The 19,982-nt window shown below is 30.4% G+C and overlaps 2 protein-coding genes across 2 annotated transcripts; one reads left to right on the top strand and one right to left on the bottom strand.

Annotated features, from left to right (window-relative positions):
• Positions 1–682: 682 nt before the first annotated feature.
• On the top strand, positions 683–10,093 carry LOC126660589 (zinc finger BED domain-containing protein RICESLEEPER 2-like). Its single transcript, XM_056103984.1, has 10 exons — positions 683–707; positions 1,929–1,942; positions 2,054–2,089; positions 3,128–3,179; positions 3,506–3,540; positions 3,822–5,997; positions 6,089–6,161; positions 6,237–6,250; positions 6,768–6,856; positions 9,869–10,093. Exons 1-10 carry the CDS (start codon positions 683–685, stop codon positions 10,091–10,093), a joined length of 2,739 nt encoding a protein of 912 aa, XP_055959959.1.
• Positions 10,094–16,478: 6,385 nt separating this feature from the next.
• LOC126660161 (uncharacterized) lies at positions 16,479–19,659 on the bottom strand. The gene is made up of 5 exons (XM_050353513.2): positions 19,386–19,659; positions 18,560–18,795; positions 18,337–18,489; positions 16,848–17,066; positions 16,479–16,762 (listed from the first exon to the last, which is right to left on the bottom strand). The coding sequence occupies exons 1-5, from the start codon at positions 19,516–19,518 to the stop codon at positions 16,742–16,744; spliced, it is 762 nt and encodes a 253-aa protein (XP_050209470.1). The 5' UTR covers positions 19,519–19,659; the 3' UTR covers positions 16,479–16,741.
• Positions 19,660–19,982: the final 323 nt, after the last annotated feature.

Genomic DNA, 19,982 nt, shown 5'->3' with positions numbered 1-19,982 from the left:
AACTCTTGCCATGCACTGGTTGCTAGAAAATGGGAACAGAAACAGAGGAATATTCTTTAAAAGAGAAAACAAATTTTGTCTCAAGAAGGCACAAATGATTATAGAAATGATTAGGTCACCACTTCCATAATGAAAACCAAGGTAAGCAAAGGTAAACAACTTGTAAATATAGACAAGACAGCCACTTGTCAACAGGAACATGACAATCACATTAAAACGAAAACAAAATAAAACACTAGCTCAAATTACAGAACCAACACCTTCCGGTCACCGAAAAGAATCATCACACACGTGCTCATGACAATTAAAATCATTATTTATTTATAAATCCTAACACAATAGAATCCCTAATTTTTGAACCCTAATTCTCTTTTCTCAGAAATCCCCAAATTAGAAAATCTCCAAATCCTCTTCTCTTTAGAACCCTAATTAAGCATCTTCTCTCTCTCGATATTAAAATATGAAAATTACAAAACCTTAATCCTCTTCAATATCTCAACTTGCTTACGATGTCGATTGATTCAACCTCTCAAGGATCTTCAAGCCGATCTTCTAAACCTGTCGCAATTGTGGTCGTTCCAACATATCTGATTCTAATTACAATGGCAGGGCTCGTTAATGTCGATGTGGGATTTATAGCAAAACTCTGATTTGGGTATCATGGACAAAGAAAAATACAGGCATGAGGTTTTATGGGTGTAAAGATGGTGAGTTTGGGTGTCGATATTTTAATTGGGTTGATGATGCTTTTATCGTTCGATTGAAACAACTAATTAATGATTTGTTAGAAGAAATCTATGAAATTTTTTATGGTGATGCTTATTTGTGTAATTTGGAAGAAAAAGAATATACTCCCTCCGGTCCATAATATTTATCGCATCTGACTTCGGCACAAGAACTAAGAAAACAATTAATATGTCTTAATTTGTAAACACTTTTACTAAATTAACCCTATATTGAAACTTGTTTACATTTATGACTACCATTTTCATTTGTTAATTGTATTCTTTCAATAAATTAATGGGGGCAAACATGGAAAAATAGTAATTAATGCTCTCTTGATATTATAACATGACAAATATTATGAACCAAAAATGCGACAAATATTATGGACCGGAGGAAGTAAGAAATATGCAGCTGAAATTGAAAATCTTGTAAATCAATTTCAAATTATCAAAAGAAGAGGGGGGGGGGGGGGGGGGGGGTAGGGGTGTAACTGAGTCAATCTCGCTCGCGAGCTACTCGAAACCCGACTCGATAAAGCTGACTCGAACTCGAATTTTTAAGGCTCGTTTAATAAACGAGTCAATCTCAATCTCAGTGATACTCGACTCGAAAGCTCGCGAGTAAGCTCGTTTATATATTTCTATGCTAATTTGATATGATATTATTAAATTTTGAACCTTAAATATCTAATTCATATATATTTCATTAAGAAATATGCATAAAATAGGTAATATAAATTTATTTATATATAAAAATAAATATAGTATTTAAATTTTTATTAAATTTTTATTTTTTATTGAAATTTATTAAATAATAATAAGACTCGATTAAACTCGTTAAGCTCGCGAGCTTTCGATAAACTCGATAAATACTCGATAAATTAACTCGAAACTCGACTCGAAATTAAACGAGTCAATCTCAATCTTCTTAGTACTCGACTCAGCTCGACTCGGTTACACCCCTAGGGGGGGATATACAAAAGAGGATTATGTTGTTTGTGCTTGTAGCTGGTGCCTTTTGTATACTGTTTGTGCTTGTAGTTCTTATTTTAGTTGCAGTTATGAGCAATGCTTAATGTTTGGTAGCTTAAAGTGATAACTTGTCGTACTATATAACTAGAGTAATGAATAAAAGCTTTTATATGCAACAATTTGTATGTTATTATGTTAGTTATAATTTAGTTTTGTGTGCTTGTTTTGAAGGTAACGAGAGACAGGTAAAAAATAAAGGTAATAACTTTGTGGCTTCCAATTTGGTCTTGGACTTGGATGCTTGAAACGCATATTAACTCTTTTTTTTGGCTTTTGCTTCTATCATTCGGCACTAGGTCCCATATGAGGGATCTGTTGCATTCCATGTAGATGTAAGTCAACTTGTGAAATAGACTTACTGTAGTTAGGTCCTCCACTTATATCAAATCGTTCCACCCAATTCGATAATGCCATGGTTTGCTACTTCAGTGAAGTACTCTTTCTTCTTCCTTTGTATTTTCTTTACCAATACATGTTGTTTGTTTTAAGCAATTGAAGTTTTATTTGAAATTAGGGTTCATGTGGGAAAGGAACGGGGAAAAGGAAACATTGATTTGTAGATTGGGAATTTGAAGAATTAGGTTTTTGGAGAGTTAGGAATTTTGGGAGTTGAACTATGTACTCAATTAATTTTGCTACAACAAATCGGGAATTTTGAGAATTGAAATTAGAGTCCATATGAGAAAGTTGGGGTAAATAAATTTTGAGAGTTAGGTTTGAGAGGTAAATGTTAAAAGTAAAACAAAAGGGAAAATGCTTCGTTGAATCAAAACGAGACATTTTGATTTTTGAGCTTAGCGGGTGACGTGGCCCAATAACTGGAAATGAGGTGAAGGAGAGAGAGACTTTGGTAATTCAGGTGTCCATCTAAACAAGGCCTAAACCAATCTTGTTTTAATAGGCAAAGAGGCGTACAGTACCCTTTACTAGGGCTGAGCAAAAACCGAGTCAAACCGAAAAACCGAGTCAAACCGAACCGAAATAAATAATGGAGTGGTTAGAATGGAGTAAATGGAGCGGTTTGGTGTTAGGGTAAGAAAAAACTCGGTTTATGGAGTTGGTTTGGATTTTCCCTTCGGTGACCGAACCGAACCGAGGAAAACCGAATATAAAACTACGTCGTTTTATACAAGAAACCCTAGGATATATAAATAATTTTATTTCCTAAACCTAACCCTAAAAACTGATCTCTCGCTCTCATTTGCACCGCCTCACTCTCTCTCTAAAAAACGCTCCTCCTTCTCTCTACGAAACCCTAACAATTTAAGCCTAATCGCTCGACTTATCTCTCATTTTAGCAGATAATCTTCCCTTCCCAGCATAGTCTACCATCGATTCTTCGTTTGCTAGCATTTGTTTCTCTGTTCCAGTCTTCCAGTGAAGTTTTTATCTCCTTTGCTTGTGAAGTTTTTGGCTCGCAAAGTATCAATCGATGCTAGACTTATGCTGATTTCTGTCGAAACACACGAATCATAAGGTAATACTAATACAAATGATTATATTTTCCTCTATTTTTTTTATTTTGCTTTGATCTAACATTTTTCTTTTTATTTTTGTCTCTTCTTGTAGATTGTGTTTCCTTTATGACCTAAAAAAGAGTTATTAAGGTAAACCCTTATCTGTGGACTCTGTTACTGTCAATTTCTATCCCATGTCTCTCTGTTTTGATTCGTATTGATTCGTGGTTTTGATTGCTAATATCGGTCCTGTTTTCATGTTTCAATGGCTGAAATTTGTTGGTATTAAAGGCTTTGGTGGAAGCCCCAATCTGCACTATTCTAAGGTAAAACCTAATGCTTGCTTTCCTGAGTTCTTGTATTGTTGTTGATGTTTGGTCTTTGATTTTCTTGTGTTCCATGTCTCTGAGTTTGGTTGTTTCTTCTTATTTCATGAACTCTTTGCACAAATTGGTGCTTAAAGCTTTGGTGGAAGCTCTGTTTTTGTTATACAAAGGTAATGTTTTGGCTTTTATGATTAAAATGTTTGTTTATTATGTTTTTATTTTGATTAAGATTGTGTATGACCTAATCTGTGTTTTTGTTTTCCGTGTTTGTGTTTTTGTAGATGGACACTGATTCTGACCCTGCAATTGACCTTAATTCTGAAATTGATCTAGAAGCCATTACTGGCCAACTTCCTGTTGTCCAAGAGACTGCCCCAGATGGAAATGGTGGACAAAGTCCAGTGGAAGCAAATGCAGTGACTAACCCAGACCATGCTGGTGGTAGTGGACCTAGTGGTGGACAAAATAATCCAGTGGAAGCAAATACTAGAAAGAGAAAGGAAGTCCACCAAAGATCAATTGTTTGGGACCATTTCAATGCTATTAAAGATGCTGATGGGGTAATCATACAAGCTAAGTGTTCTTACTGTGCTCGTATTTATAACTGTCATGCCAAAAAAAATGGTACATCTACTTTGAGAGGTCACATGCTTAGATGCAGTAAGCACCCGCATAGTTTAGAAACCAGACAAGCTTTATTATCCTTTCAGCCTGCTGTAAATGTGGGTGTAGTCCCTAATAGTGGTCCTCAAATGTGCAATGTTGCTAATTGGAAATTTGATCAGGAAGCCATTAGAAAGGCTGTGTCATACATGATTGTGGTTGATGAATTGCCTCTGAAATTTGTTGAGAAACAGGGTTTTAAAAAGTTGATGAGTATTGCATGTCCTAGGTTTAAAATTCCATCTAGATGGACTGTAAATAGAGACTGCTATGCCATGTTTGTGGAAGAGAAGCTGAAACTGAAACATTTTATGAAATTTAATACTCAGAGAGTAAGTCTAACTAGTGATGCATGGACTTCTAATCAAAGAATTAATTACATGTGTGTCACTGCCCATTTCATAGACACTGAGTGGAAGCTTCATAAAAAGATAATTTCTTTTGTACCTTGTTCTATGCATAAGGGTGAATACTTGTCTAAGGCTTTAGAAACCTGTTTGCAAGAGTGGGGGCTCAAGAATATCTTTACTGTGACCCTTGATAATGCTGAAAATAATACTGCTGCCATGAGTTTTTTCATGAAAAAAATGCTGACTTGGGGTTGTAGTCCTGCTAGATGTAAATTTGCTCACATGAGATGCATAGCTCATATTCTTAATCTGGTTGTGTCTGATGGTCTAAAAGAAAGTGGAGCTTCTGTTCAAAAAGTTAGGGGGGTTGTTAGATATATTAAAAACTCACCTCTTAGACTAAGTAAGTTTAAGGAATGTAAAAAGACATGTGAGTTAGAATGTAAGCGTTCATTATGTCTAGATGTCCCAACTAGATGGAATTCAACTTATCTCATGTTGAATACTGCCTGTTTGTATCAAAAAGTCTTTGAGGAGTATGAAGAAACAGAGTCAAGCTTTAAAAAAGATTTGGGTGATAGTGTTCCTGGTTTCTTGGATTGGGAACATGTTAGGGAGTTATGTGGCATGTTAGAATGTTTTTACAAAATGACATTGAGAATTTCTGGTTCTCTTTATGTGACTTCTAACAACCATTTCAATGAAATTTCTGATTTGTGTACAATCTTGCAAGACTGGACAAGGTCTGATGATGTGTCATTGAGGTCTATGGGGTCTAAAATGAAACAAAAATTTGATAAATACTGGGGTGATCCTATTGTAATGAACAAGTTGATATTCTTTGCTAACATTTTAGATCCTAGGGATAGAATTCTTTATTTGGAGTACACATTGACTCATATGTATGGTGTTCAAGAGGGTAAATTTCTGTTTTCTGGTCTGATGGATGATTTGCTTGCATTATTCAATGACTATGAATTACAACATAAGAAAGAAAAGGCCATTGGTGGTGGCCAGACTAGTGTGTCATCTGAGCATGTTGGTGGCTTATCTCAAGCCAATTCTGTGTTGAAAGAGAGGTATCTACAAGAAATGAAGGAGACTGGTGGTGTTGGTGGGACCAAGAAATCTGAATTGGATTTGTACCTTGGAGAGGCAGTAGTTGCAAATGAGGAGAATTTTGACATTCTCAGATGGTGGAAGCTGAACTCAGAGAGGTTGCCTGTCCTCTCTAAAATGGCTAGAGACATTCTTGCAGTCCCAGTCTCCACAGTTGCTTCTGAGTCAGCATTTAGCACTGGTGGAAGAGTGCTAGATGACTTCAGGAGTAGCCTGACTCCAACACTTGTGGAAGCTCTAATCTGCACTCAGGATTGGCTTAAAGACCCAACTAAACCTGTTTCTGTTGAGGAGTCTTTGGATGAATTGGAGCAGTTTGAAGAAGGTATTATACTGTCAAACTTAAATTTTAGTTTATTTACATTTTACTTTGATTATTTATGAATTATTAACTCTCTATTATTCTTTTTTTGCAGGCTTTCAAGAACCAACCAATGCTAACACTAATGCTGTTGTTTGTCTATATGTCCTTTTCTCAATTTACTTGATGTTTGTTTGGTCATATGACATGTTGGCATGTTGGACTAGGAAGCCAAATCTGAGCTTGTTGCCTTTATGATCTAGTTGCCTTCTGATAAGTTAGCATAGACATAGTTTATATGTGTGTTGTTGGATTTGATTTCTCTGTCTTTATGCTTCATATTGGCTGTGATGATGCTTCCACCATCCAAGTTTGAATACTAATGACTGTAAATTGATGAGGCACTATATTTATGCCACCATTTTATGGACTTAGTGTTTGTGCTTGACATATCTTATATCTGAGCCTTTAAAGCTTTTGACATTGCTGATGAGATCTATTTATGTTTTTCTGTTGATTTCTCTGCTATGTCTTTGCTAATTTATCATTACATATTTTGGCTGTGATGAAGCTTCCACTTGTTTAAGTCTGATAGCTTGATCATTAACTGTGTGACATTAATTGTTGCCTTTAATTGATTTGATCATTAACTGTGTGACATTAATTGTTGCCTTTTAATTGATTTGAGCTTAAATGACTTATATTTGAAGTCTGAGCCTTTTTCTTTTACTTACATTAATGTGAATACTATTTTGCTTTTGGATACTGTCTTATTTCATTGTGTTATTTTGCAGGATTGACTTGTGAAGGAAATTTTGAAGCTGTACAGGCTTGTTTTGACCTAAAGCTGACAGATTTAGGGTATATTTTTGGTGAATATTTTGTACACCCATTAATTGTAAAAATGTAATAGCTTAGTTATGTTTTTTTGTAAAGCTAAGCTATAGTTTAGTATACTAAACTTGATATTTATATAGGCTTAGTGATGGGTGATTTTGAGCCAATGCAATTATGAAAAATTGCAAATGATTGGCCTTTTGATTATAATTTGTAATTTTTTGTAAAACTGTCAAATATATATAGTTTATTATTTTTTTTAATTATTTTCTATATATTTAAAATTCGGTTCAAACGATTCGGTTCGGACGGTTAAACCGAACTTTCGGTCCACCGAACCGAAAAAACCGTATACCGAATTGCATGGTTTGGTTCCCTTAAAATAAAAGTGGTTTGGTTCGGTTCTGGGAATTTGGACTCCGCACCGAACCGAACCGAACCGTGCTCAGCCCTACCCTTTACACATGGCTATATCTGTAATTACACCAAAAATAAAATGAAAAAATTAGGATAAACCATCACCAAAAATAAAAATTAGGAAAAAATTCGTGATAGATTTGTAAAAAAATAAAAGGTGATAATTTTATTTGACACTTTTTAAAAGACGTGATTAAAATGAAAAAACATGTAAAGGTGGTGATTTTATATAGAATTAACCTTTTTTTTAAAATAATAGTAAATTATACTTCAACAAAGAAAAGAAAGAAAAATTACCTTACCTTTTTAGTACTTTTATTTTTTTTACTCTAAAGTTTTTTTTTATTATAAGAATACTTATTTCTTATTATTTTATACTCTAAGCATTTTAATTTTACTTTTAACATGTGTATCTCTCTTTTTTTCTCAGATTTCTCTCTTTCTCTCTTTCCCTCTCTTTCTCTTTCTTCTTCTTCATTTATTTTTTTCTTCTTTATCACGCCATCGTTGTTCCTTCAACGATCTGTCATTACTCCGCCGTTGCTCCGTCTTCGCTTCGTCTTCACTCCGCCGTCGATTCGCCGTTCTTCCACATTTTAGCGATTGTTTTCTTAACTAGTGGTGATTATTACGATTTATTTTAAGTCTTAGATATAAAAAAAATTATTCGTGAATTTTTTCAATTTAAGATCTGAAAATCTGCATTAAAAACGATTTTCTGCAAAAAAAAAAACAAATTTCTGCAGAAAACAGCGTGTGATTATCATATCGTTATCACTATAACGTTATCATATCATTATCATAACAGTGCAGAGAAAAACAATTTTTTATCAAGAAAAGTGCTTCATTATCATTTCGGTATCATTAACGTTAGCATGTTTATATCATTAACGTTATCATATCAATATAATAATATTATATGGTTATGATAATAATATGATAAGGTTATGATAACAGTATGATAAAGTTACTGATAATAGTATGATAATAGTATGATAAAGTACGTCATGATAATGTTATGATAGTATTTTTTTGATACTGTTATGATAAGTATATTGTGATAATGTTATGATAATAATATGATAAATTTATGATAAAAAGTTACGATATAGTTATGATAAAGTATGTCATGATAATATTATGATAATATTTTATGATAGTGTTATGATAAAGTATATTATGATAATGTTATGATAATTTTTATAAAAATAGGTTATGATAATAGTATGATAAAGTTACTGATAATAGTATGATAATGTATGAAAAATAATTTTTCACATGAAAATTATGATACCGAGTGATAATACCACTGCTGCTTTTGTAATAATATTATAAAAAAATTATGAAAAAAATTATTTTTTACAGATCGTTTTTTATTTGTATATTTTTAAATTAGAAGTTGAAATAATTAATTTTTAATTAATTGCAAGCTAAAATTAACATAAATTATTAAGAATATCTATTTTTTGTAGAAAAAAATATTTTTTTGATGCATAAATTTTTGATTGTCATATTTTAGATCTAGATCTGAAATAGAAGAAAAATCAAATTGCAAGAAAAAATAATAATTCAAAACTAATTGTAAATATTAAAATTTAAATTTTAAGACATCAAAAAAAGAAAAATGAGGAAAAGGAAAAAAAGTGCAGAAAAAGAGGAAAATAAAGAGAAGAGAAGTGGAAGGAGAGAAAAAAAGAGAAACAAAGAAAGAGAAAAAACAAAAAATAATTGTCAGGTCACATATTTTGTATGTTAGAGTAGAATCATTAATTTTTTTGATACTTGGAGTAAAAATATAAAGTCTTTAAAAAAATGATGTAATTTCTTTAACTTTTTCATGTTGAGGTATGAAATCCTACTATTCTTTTATTTTAGGTAAAGGCTTAATTCCTTAAAAAAAACCCACCTTGCACTTTTTTTTCGTTTATACTCTGACCTTGTAAAAACACCATTTGTACCCAATTTTGAGTTTTTATGTTTCATCTCTACCCAAAAGCATTAAATTGTACTCTTTTCATTTGAAAAAGAGTTTAAAACAATCCTTCATTTTTAACTTATATACTAATTAGATATTAATATTATTAATAGTACAAAAATACCATTTTTAAAAAAAAAATAATAATAATTTTTTTTAATTTTTTTCAGAAATATTTTCGAATTTTTTTCAATTTTTTTAAAAAAAATTTCTGAAAAAAATTAAAAATAATAATAATTTTTTTATTTTTGTATTATTTTATAAAATTAAAAAATTAATTAATTATTTAGATGTATTTGATAATTTTTTAAGTTTAAGGATTTATTTGTGTTTTTTAAAATAAAAAAAAAGTATGTTTTGATCTCTTTTCCAAATGAAAAGAGTACAATTTAATACTTTTGGGTAGGGATGAAACATAAAAACCCAAAATTGGGTACAAATGGTGTTTTTATAAGGTCAGGGTATAAATGAAAAAAAAGTGCAAGGTGGGGTTTTTTTAAGGAATTAAGCCTTAGGTAAATATGTAAATCTCTCAAATAAAATAGCCTAAAGTTCAAGATCTCTAAGTTGCATACATTCCAAGATTTCTAATTATCTAGAAGCTCGAGATGTCCAATTTTCCAGAAGCTAAATTTTTTTAATTTGCCTGAAGCTTAGGATTTGCAGGTTGCATACAGTCCAGGATCTCAAATTTGTCGCAAGTTGGATTGTGAGGTTCTTATTGAAGATTGCAGGAACCTTTGTAGCAATTGGGATTCATGTAGCTTCCTTTTTGTTTTTCGACACTGTAATTGGGCGGCTAATTTAATTGCCAAAAAAACCCTTAGAGATAATCTCTTTTGTAACAATACTTTAGCACAATTGGCGTTACTAGAAGCGAGACTCTTGTAGTCGTCATCCTTTTTAATGAAACCATTACATCTTCCGACAAAAAAAAAACTTCCTTAAAACTTAGGATCTCCAAGTTGCACACAAACCAAGATCTTTAATTTGTCAAAAACTCGGGATCTCCAATTTGCAAGAAGTTCAGAATCTCTAACTTGCCTAAAGCTTCAGATCTCCAGTTTGCCTAAAGCTCATGATCTCCAAGTTGCACAGAGCCCAAGATCTCTAATTTGTTTAAAGTTTGGGATTTCTAATTGCCAAAGGTTAAGGATTTTTAATTTTTAGAAGTTCAGGATCTTCAATTTTCCAAAAACTTAAAATCTCCTATTTTTTTAACCTTAAAGTATTAATTTGACTTTTTTTTATTTGAAAAATATTCAAAAAAGTTCTTCATATTTAGCATGTATTTAAAATAATATTTAATGTCATAGATAGCACAAAAAACTATTATTCCTCACAAATATAAATAAAGACAAATTTATAATTTAATATAATATAATGCCACTATCTTTTGTGTATATTTTCAACACTACAACCGCCTCCGACCAGAATCTAGCCCTTACGATCCCAGAACCGCACACCTCACACCTACAATCGGTTTGTCTATAGTATTAATTAATTTAATTAAATCTAAATAAATTTAATGTATACACAATTAATTTTTAAATAAAAAACATCAAACACATCATGGCGTTTAAACGCTTCCGACCACCCAACAATCACCCAACTTCGACCTCAAAATCGGCCCCAAACCCGACCCGAAACCATAGTTTGTCTTCCATGGAGAATACATGTCAGGTTTCAGATGTGGGGTCAAAATTGGGCGGTTGCGGGGAGGTTGGAAGCGTTTAAATATCGGGATGAGTTTGACGTTTCTTTAATTAAATAATTAATTTTGTATGTATTAAATTTATTTAGATTTAGTTAACTTAATTAAAAGATTATTAGTTTTATTTAGATTATTGTTTTTTCTGAATGAAAAAGAGTATTATTTTATTCTTATACTTAGTTAATTGAAAGGTTACAGACTTGAAGTTAAAAAAATAGAAAAATTGGAGTTCAATTTACGAATTAGAATAAAATAAACTGATTTTTAACGTCATGGCAGGATTAAAAAATGGCTAAAAATAGAGGGTTTGAGACATTAGGCCTTTAAATTATACTCTCTCCATCCCAATATAGTCGTCCATTTTGCCTTTATCACACAGTTTAGGAAAAGCAATTATTGTTTATAAGTTTTATAAAAAAATTCTTATTTTTCTTGTCATACCCCTATTTAATAAAGGTCCACTTGCAATTTACTTTCAAATTACTCTTAGTGGATTTTAAATAGGGGTAGTATAGAAAAATTGGGTGTAAAAGTTAGCTACTTTTTGAAGGTGGACAAGAGTTTTGGAACAAAAAAATTTCTCAAAGTGGACACTCTATTGGAACGGAGGGAGTAATATTTTGTACAAATATACTCACTTTTAAAACTAGTCTAATATTTTTAAATAAATTTTAATGTTCGAATAGTAATTATTCTAAAAAATATTACATGCTCTATATAGGCGCAACAGAGTTTTATGATATGTTTATGTTTGTCTTTTTTCTGGTAAAAACAAGCCTGCAGACTGTATCAGAGAAAAAGCCAACATTGCAGAAGATAAGGGCAAAAAGACTAACGAGGTAGAGAGTCAACCTTTTTCATGAAAAGAGACCAGGTTTCATTCTTTTGCCTTTAAACTATGAAAAGTTGGAAAATTTACCCAAAAATACCATTTTTCTTCAAATATTTTTTTACCTTATTTTTTCTAAAACTTTCTTTTATACCAGATTGGTGAACTTTTATTTACATTTCTACCAATTTTTTTAAAATTTATTATACATCGCCTATTTTTTAATTAGTATTTGTCCATTTTATAAGTTAAAAATACCAGTTTGACCCCTAAACTTACATTGGGTGAAATTTAAAAATTTTCTGTTTTTTGAAAATCTAATTAATGATTATAGTGTTTTTGTTGTAATCAAATGTTTGATTTCCATAGATAGTGAAAATCAACTGAATTTTATCAATTTAAAAAAGATCTAATTACTTAAAAACCACTCACCTTGTAATTTTTTTTCATTTATACCACGACCTAGGAAAATTTTCATTTGTACCCTATTTTTGATTTTTATGTTTCGTTTGTACCCCAAGAGTTTTTTGATAATTTAATTAATTTAAAGATGAAAATATTTAAAACAAGATATATTAATGATTAACATTAACGTTTTATTAGAATATAGGTTAAAAATGAAGGACTAATTTAAACTTTTTTTCAAAATAAAATAGGTCAATTCAACTCATTAGGGTAGAGATGAAACATAAAAATCAAAAATAGGGTACAATTTAAAATTTTCCTAGGTCATGGTATAAATGAAAAAAAATTACAAGGTGGGTGGTTTTTAAGTAATTAAGCCATTTAAAAAATGAGATTTATTATTTTAAATTAAAATTTTATATAAATTAGAATCAATTCAAATTTGGAATACAACAATTCACAGTTAATTGTTACGGCTTATAAATGGTCAATGCATGGTCTTCAAAAATTAGAAAATTATTAATCTGTAATCTGTAATTTAAAATAAATGGACGTATTTTTTAACGTTTTTAATAAATTAACATTGTTATAATTGATAATCAATCTATTTGAATCTGGTGTAAATGCAAATTTTTGTCGTTTAAAATATACTTTATGAGACTAGTACAATTATATAAATCATCCTGGTTTAACATACTTTAAATTTATAAATAAGAAATATTATAAATGTTCCTCAAAAAAATTACATCAATGGAAAATTAACAGAAATATACATAAAAAATAAACCGGAAAGAAACATTAAATTAGAACATTATTAAATTAGAACATTTTTTAATATGAATATCGTTGCTATATATTTCATCTGTTCCTTTTCAATTTAATGACAATTTTAAAAGCATTTCACTTTGCATCTCATTATTTTCAAATTTTTCATCCTATAATATGATTCGTGTCTTATGTGTTACTTTTCATAAATTTGGTGCCATTCTTGACGTGTGAATGGCAAAAACAATATCGTACAAAATGCTTGCCACAAAATGAAAGATTGTGATATATTGTCATATTTTTTAAACATTGTTATAAATAGAAGAAAAAAAAACGAAAAAAGGTGAATATATTTAGTAATAATAGTCCTAGGCATAACAATTTGTTGTTGATTTTTTAAAACTAATAATTGATGTTTATTGAACTGGTCGTTATTTGGGGATCATTTCTTGAATAAACATCAATTATAATCCGGTGCCAAACTATTAGGGGGTCATTTCTTGAATAAACATCAATTATAAATAACGACCAGTTCAATAAACATATTAATAGCAGCAAGCCAAAAATTAATTAAATTTGATTCAATCATTATAATCAAATTGCCGACAAGAAACTTAAGAAAAGGGAGAACATACGAGTGTTAGCCATGGAGATTTCATTGCCTTCATTGGGATCGAGCCACACTTTCCCTTTGCCGCACTTCAGAACGCTGGCGGCGAGCCGTTTTTGGAGCTTCAGTAACACCATTTCTTCTTCTTCGTCGTCGTCTGGTTCGCGGCTGATTGGATAAAGGGTGGCTTATATACCATAGGTTTATCACCAGGGTTTGTGAAAAGGGTTCTGTTTGTTGGGGAAGATTTGGTTAGTGAGAAGATTGAGAAAATTGCGGTGAGAATCTTTAAAAGTTCAACAAGAAATAGTAACATGTAAGGAGATCGTGGTTGCCACAGAATAATGGCTTTATATTTTGACAATTAAATATTCGTATTTGTGCAAAGGAATAATTGTAAATTCAAAATGAATTTTTCGAAACAGTAATATGCTAAATGGATATTTGACACCATGAAATTCATATTAAAAAGGCCTAAGCCCGTATGTAAGCTAATTTTCTCTAAAATAAAATCAGGTGGGCCCAACTCGAACCCAGCCCACGAACAAGACTTGTGTAATAAGTCTTTACTACTCCACTCTTTATTAGGGTCGTGTAAAAACCGAACCGAAATGAAATTTTAAAGATTATTGGGCTTCTTACATAAACTCTTGATTTGGATAAGGACTTTTCAAAAACACTCTAGCACTAAAAAGTTAGCAAATATACCTCCTTTTTAATTGTATGTTTCCAAACTTACTTTCTCTTCTCTACTAACAGAATTAACACCATTAATACAGAGCTTACCATTCCAAACTAACTTTACTTATCTTCTTCTCAATTTCTTTTTCAAAAAGATTAAAATTAGAACAGGTTTATAGAATCAAATAGCATTGAAAAAGATTAATAATGCGAATTTTATCATATATTTGGTAGAAAAAGACTTGATTAGAGGAAGAAAAAAACGATTTCAATTGTCTAATAGAATTGCTTCTGAAGAATTCAGTGTACAACAAAGTTTAGGTGTTTATAATCTTATTTTTTTGTTTATATGGTTTTGTTGAATATTTGATATTAGATCTAATCTTTTTTAATATTCTGGATATTTTTTCAAATTTTTCAAATTTTTTTGATTCGGCTCTAAAATGCTTGATTAATTTGTAGTTTAAGTGAAGAATTAGAAATTACAAAGGCATTAGCTCTAATGACTAATACTCCTTATTGTCAAATAACCCAAACAGTTTATAAAAGCATATTTGATTAAACTGCTACTGTTGTGGACCCGTGACAATTTTATTTAGTGTTGGCTTTTACATAAATATCAGTACATTATATATTAAGATAAAGGTGAGCGTAAATTATGACTTTTTCATAAACATTATATAGCTATTTATTTCATGTAATTTTAATTTGATTCGAATATAGTGAAGTAGCGATCAGTTGGTCAATCAAATGAATTTATAATGTTAGTTGGTAATAAAAATCAATAACAATACAAAAAATTATATTTCATACAAAGAGTAATCAAAGAGCAACCAACAAACAAGCAACAAGCAACCAATAAGCAATAAAACAACAACAACAAGCAGCTAAAGAGCAATAAAAAAACAACCAACCGGCAATAAAAAAATCAATCAACGAGTAACCAAAATTAAAATTGAATCAAATTTTATGCAGACACGTCTCTCTTTTCTCCCTCTTTTTTTTTTAATTTACATCCCGTAAATTATTGCTTTTAAAAAATATTTTAATTTTTATTCTTTGGGTTATTAAAATTTATTTATTTATATAATTGATACGGTAAAAAGTATTAAATGAATATATAGATAATAAATTAAAAAATATAAAGTATAATTGTCTTGCATGATAAATGTGTATATATATAAATGATAAATTATAAAATAGGTATAAAAACTTTTCCAACTATAAATAACACAATAAGGCTTTTTTTTAAACAAAAATTAAATTAACAATTATTTTATAATAAAAAGACAAATGTCAAAAACTGAATGACAATACAAAATAGTGTTTATCTTAAAAAATAAATGTGTAAAGATAAATAATAAATAAATGGTTAAAGTAAAAATTGTTGTTTTGAAAGAAACAGAAAAATTGCCACATGGCTTTCTTCCTCTTACAATTACTATTATATACTTATATCCAATTGAATTAAGAAAAAACTATAAGAAAATAATAAGTTGGATTTATTTGTGCTGATGTAATCTATATTTGTCCAAGGAAATCATTATTCACGTCTTTTTGCAAAATGAAAAGTAAAAGAGAGCACGTTTACTAATGTTTAATTTTAAACAGTATCTTTGAAAAAATATAAAAATAAAGCGTATAATATGTCATTTCCTCAAGATTATTTTGGTTAATATGGTTCGGTTTCTATAAATACAAAAATTTGATATTTGGTTTTTAATTAAGATTTATCTTTTAAAAACCGATTTAACCGAAAAATCGAATAAAAAATTTAAAAAATAATTTTATTGATATATATATATATATATTAATTATACTTAAGATATAGGTTAATAAATTTTTTATAAATGACAAAAAATACTAATAAGCATAAGTAAAATATAATAAGTCTACAAATTTTTGAATTTTAAAATTTTAAAATATAAAAGTTTTGGTTATTAACCGAATTGAACCAATCGAAACTAAAAAATTTCCATTCGGTTTTGTTATTCTTTAAACCTAAAATTTGATTTTGGTATTTCACCAAATTTTGGTTTTCAGTTCGGTTTAAAAAATCAACCGAACCGATTAATTGCACAGCCCTACTCCTTAGTAGCCTTTTCAATCTCTATAGAACCACAGAGTATGAAGGATAAATTCCAATACGTAAAACTAGACAATTGAGCAGACTGTTAACTAAGAATACATATCTACTCAATCCTATAAAAAAAGGGAACTTTCCTAGTGTTTGAGTAAGTGTTCAATGGAATAATTATTAGCTTTCCGGGGATTAATCATGGATTAAAATTCACAAACAATAGTTCTAAACAGTTAAATATCCCAGCTAAATCATTCAAAAACACACATACTTCTAATTAAGCTCTAACAGAAAGCCATGTACTCCATTTCTAAACAAATTTGTCACTCTAGCAAAGACTGAACTTCCCACAACAACAATTTTAAAATCATAATAGCAAATGCAACAGTTTATAAAATAAAATAACTCTTCAAAAAACCCATAATCTTCTAAATCTTCAACTAGCAGTGGATAGACTAAGGCCTCATGCGAACTATCTGAAAAAAATAAACAAAAATAATTATGAAAATAAACAATAAAACAATAAAATAAATGTTTACTAAATAAATAAAAACTAGTTACCTCGGGACACCAAACTTGAGTAAAGAGTGACGGTTGTCCGGGCCTTCGATGCACGAGTCCATAGCCCTTATCTGCCCAGTTCGTACCCGCAGAATTTCTCACTGACCAAAAGTGAGTTACTTCCCCATTGTCTTCAGTTTTTGAACCAATGTCGGTTATCACCACAGCATGATCAGCTCCTAAATGTTTATCTCCTCTTTTTGGACCTGTCCAAATTTCCTGTAAATAACGTCAAAAGTCATAATATTTAATCATGTCAAGTTAAACTCACTACACAAAAATGGCTTATAGTGACACTGATACAGGCCAAATGGGTATGAATTTTTTATGTTAGGTATGAGTTTATATCTGAAGAGAAGCAGCTCATAAATCAATATATATGGTTGTGTAAATGGATTAAACTTGGTTGACAACTTGTATAAGGTTGTTCTAGAGTAGGTTATACTACTAATTAAGCAGCCTACTGATGAAACAATGGTTCAAATGCTTGGATCATCATCACATATACTTGTAAAGTCCAAATTAACTTGACCTTGCTGGCATGGTCAATTACCAAATTCGGGTAAAAAGAAAGAACACATTTAAGCTCATTATACTATTATAAATTTGCCAATGATTTGAAGCATGAGCTTATGCCTTTTGTCATTTATCATTGTATTAGTGTTTTGTTTCTTTTTTATGTTTAAAGATCCAAGACCAACTGATTCCTACTTAAGAGAACTTCTCAAGTGGTTAGTTTACAGTATGTAATATTGCTCATTCATCTAATGCTAAGAGACCCTATGCAATATTGCTCACTCATCTAATGACTGGCAGTACATGGCTATAAATTATGGTTGCTTCAAGATCCAAGTACATGCCACAAAGTAAATCACATTTACACTACTGTTTTTATCTACTTTGGTAATGATGAGGCTTGATTTCTCATGTTTTGACTGTAAGTAAATCTATTTCAGTATCACTAGCCAGTGAGTAAATTTACTAAAGAGTTGAATAAGTGTATTGATGAGAGGGTTTCTAAATCTAAAATGTTTAAAGGAAAGCTAAAATGCCAAAGTTGTTGCTTAAAATATCTGATGCAGAATCAAGAGGTCAGTTCTCCTTTTTCACTGTGCTAATTAATGATCTACACTCTCAACTAAATTCAATGAAGTTAGGATCAAGTAATTTGATCTTTAATTATTCGTCTTCTTTTTTATCTCTTTAGTGCTTCGGGTATTGTCATTACGTGAAATTATATGAATATTTCAACATGTTAATTATGTATTCGGATTATTGAATCAATAAATTATTCTTTTTTATTCATGTACTTATTATTGTTTAGTTTTGTATTTTAAAATGATATTTTTTTTAGAATTAAATTAAAATAATATATGTATTAAATAATGAAATAAATTCTCGGTGACATTTTATAAATTTTATAAAAAAATACTAGTTCTTTCAATATTAATTAGTAGTTATTGTAACATTTTGTAAATATTAAACTTACCCCTTCCTGTAGAGCACCAAAACTCTGATAAGCGGCAAAGATGCCGAGCACGGGTCCTTGACTGAAAAGTCCTTCAATATAATCATCAGAAATTTTGCCTTCTTTTTCAATCGGATCGGCGTCGATGATGAAAAACGGAGGTTGCGGTTGACACTAGTAATTATATGAAAAAGTAAGTTATTATGTTAAAATTTCTATAAAAAATTAAGTAAAGAAACCTTACTTGCTGATAATCATTCGGCAAAATACCCAAGTACTTGCAATGCTCCTCGGTGCATATACCAGTAGTTTGTAGAAATTCATTGACCGGTTTGAACTTTCTCATGGCGAGATCTCCTGGACCGCACAATTTGTTGACGAGGAATTGCGGAGACAACTCCTCCCAATCGTCATCACTGATACAGCTTCTATTGTATTTTGCCTCAAGAAGAGCCGAACCTCCTATTGCCCAGCAAATGTCTAATACCAAAAACAATTAAGAAAAATGTAAATAAAAGTTCACCAAGGCTGACTCTATACAAAACTTCACGGCCAAGTTTTGAATCTTCACCAAGGCTAAATCTACACATTTTCTCACACCAATAGTTAAGGACAAAAATATTACGTTATAAGCTATAAATAATATTTTATAATTTTAATTGCAATACGGTTCTTGTTTATATGAAAACTTTTGAAAAAGTTTCGCTGTTTGTTTTAGGGCAACCATTCAAAACCCTAAATGTCTAGATTTCTAAGTCTTCATTTCTTCAGCTTTCAAAACTGGGATTCATCAGAAAATATGCACAGCTATAATGACTAAGAATTGTAGGGTTTCCATTTCAAAAAAAATAAAAATATAGTAGGGTTTCAGAGTAAAAAATATGCACAACTATAATGACAAAGATTTATAAGGTTTCTACAGAGTAAAAAAGCAACAGCAACATCAATCCATTAGTAGATGTATACATACAATCACATTTCTTCCAAAGTTTTTAAAAATTATTTTTAATTTCTATAAATCTTTTAAACAGTGTTGCTTTGAAATGATGTTGAAGTTAAAAAAAACTCACAAGTTTTCTGATGCCTAATCTTGCTCTGGAAGTATTTTCTCCACGTTCTTGTCACCTTGAACTTCCTTCTTTGTTCCTCCGTTAGTTTAATTTTGATAGGTTCATCTTTCTTCTTGATCTTTTTAGGCGCCATTGTTACTGGTAAGCAGGGGCGGAACTACGTTCAGGCTGCCGTCGGAAGTTCGAAGATTAGAGGAGTGAGCGATGAATGCCGGCTTGAAGTTACAGTAGTTTAGCCATGGCTGCCGAGTGAATAAAGGGCCTCTGAAGAGTGAAAAAGAAAAAGATCTATTTGTAGTCTAAAAGGGCACATTCGGCCCTTCTCTTTTTACTTGTATATTTTTAGCCCCTAACTATTAATGTTAGGAGAGATCAAACGGTTAGAATAGAAAGTCTCAAAATAAAGCAACAAAATCTGTGGCTGAGAATTAATATTAATATTGATGGGTCTTACACAAAACTGAAAAACGCATTGTCTGACCTCTCTTTCTTGTTTTTGGTTATATATTTCTTTCTCTTAATAAAAATAATAACTTTATTGTCTTTGTTATTTCATACTTTTAACTTAAGAATAAAATGGAATTAGTCCAAAATAAA

Source organism: Mercurialis annua, linkage group LG8 (assembly GCF_937616625.2).
Source record: "Mercurialis annua linkage group LG8, ddMerAnnu1.2, whole genome shotgun sequence".
Classification (NCBI taxonomy): domain Eukaryota; kingdom Viridiplantae; phylum Streptophyta; class Magnoliopsida; order Malpighiales; family Euphorbiaceae; genus Mercurialis; species Mercurialis annua.
Note: the sequence above shows the minus strand (reverse complement) of the source record. Positions and strands in the feature narration are given on the sequence as shown.

What these genes read in the sequence shown, in the direction of transcription:
- LOC126660589 (XM_056103984.1), top strand. Translation starts at nt 683, where the DNA reads ATGAGGTTTTATGGGTGTAAAGATG. An exon ending in ATTGGAGCAGTTTGAAGAAG is followed by an intron (nt 5,998 to 6,088) that starts GTATTATACTGT and finishes CTTTTTTTGCAG; the next exon opens with GCTTTCAAGAACCAACCAAT. An exon ending in ATATTTTTGGTGAATATTTT is followed by an intron (nt 6,857 to 9,868) that starts GTACACCCATTA and finishes TAGGATTTGCAG; the next exon opens with GTTGCATACAGTCCAGGATC.
- LOC126660161 (XM_050353513.2), bottom strand. Translation starts at nt 19,518, where the DNA reads ATGGCGCCTAAAAAGATCAAGAAGAAAGATGAACCTATCAAAATTAAA. An exon ending in GATTAGGCATCAGAAAACTT is followed by an intron (nt 18,796 to 19,385) that starts GTGAGTTTTTTT and finishes TTTTGGTATTAG; the next exon opens with ACATTTGCTGGGCAATAGGA. An exon ending in CTCAAGTTTGGTGTCCCGAG is followed by an intron (nt 16,763 to 16,847) that starts GTAACTAGTTTT and finishes TATTTTTTTCAG; the next exon opens with ATAGTTCGCATGAGGCCTTA.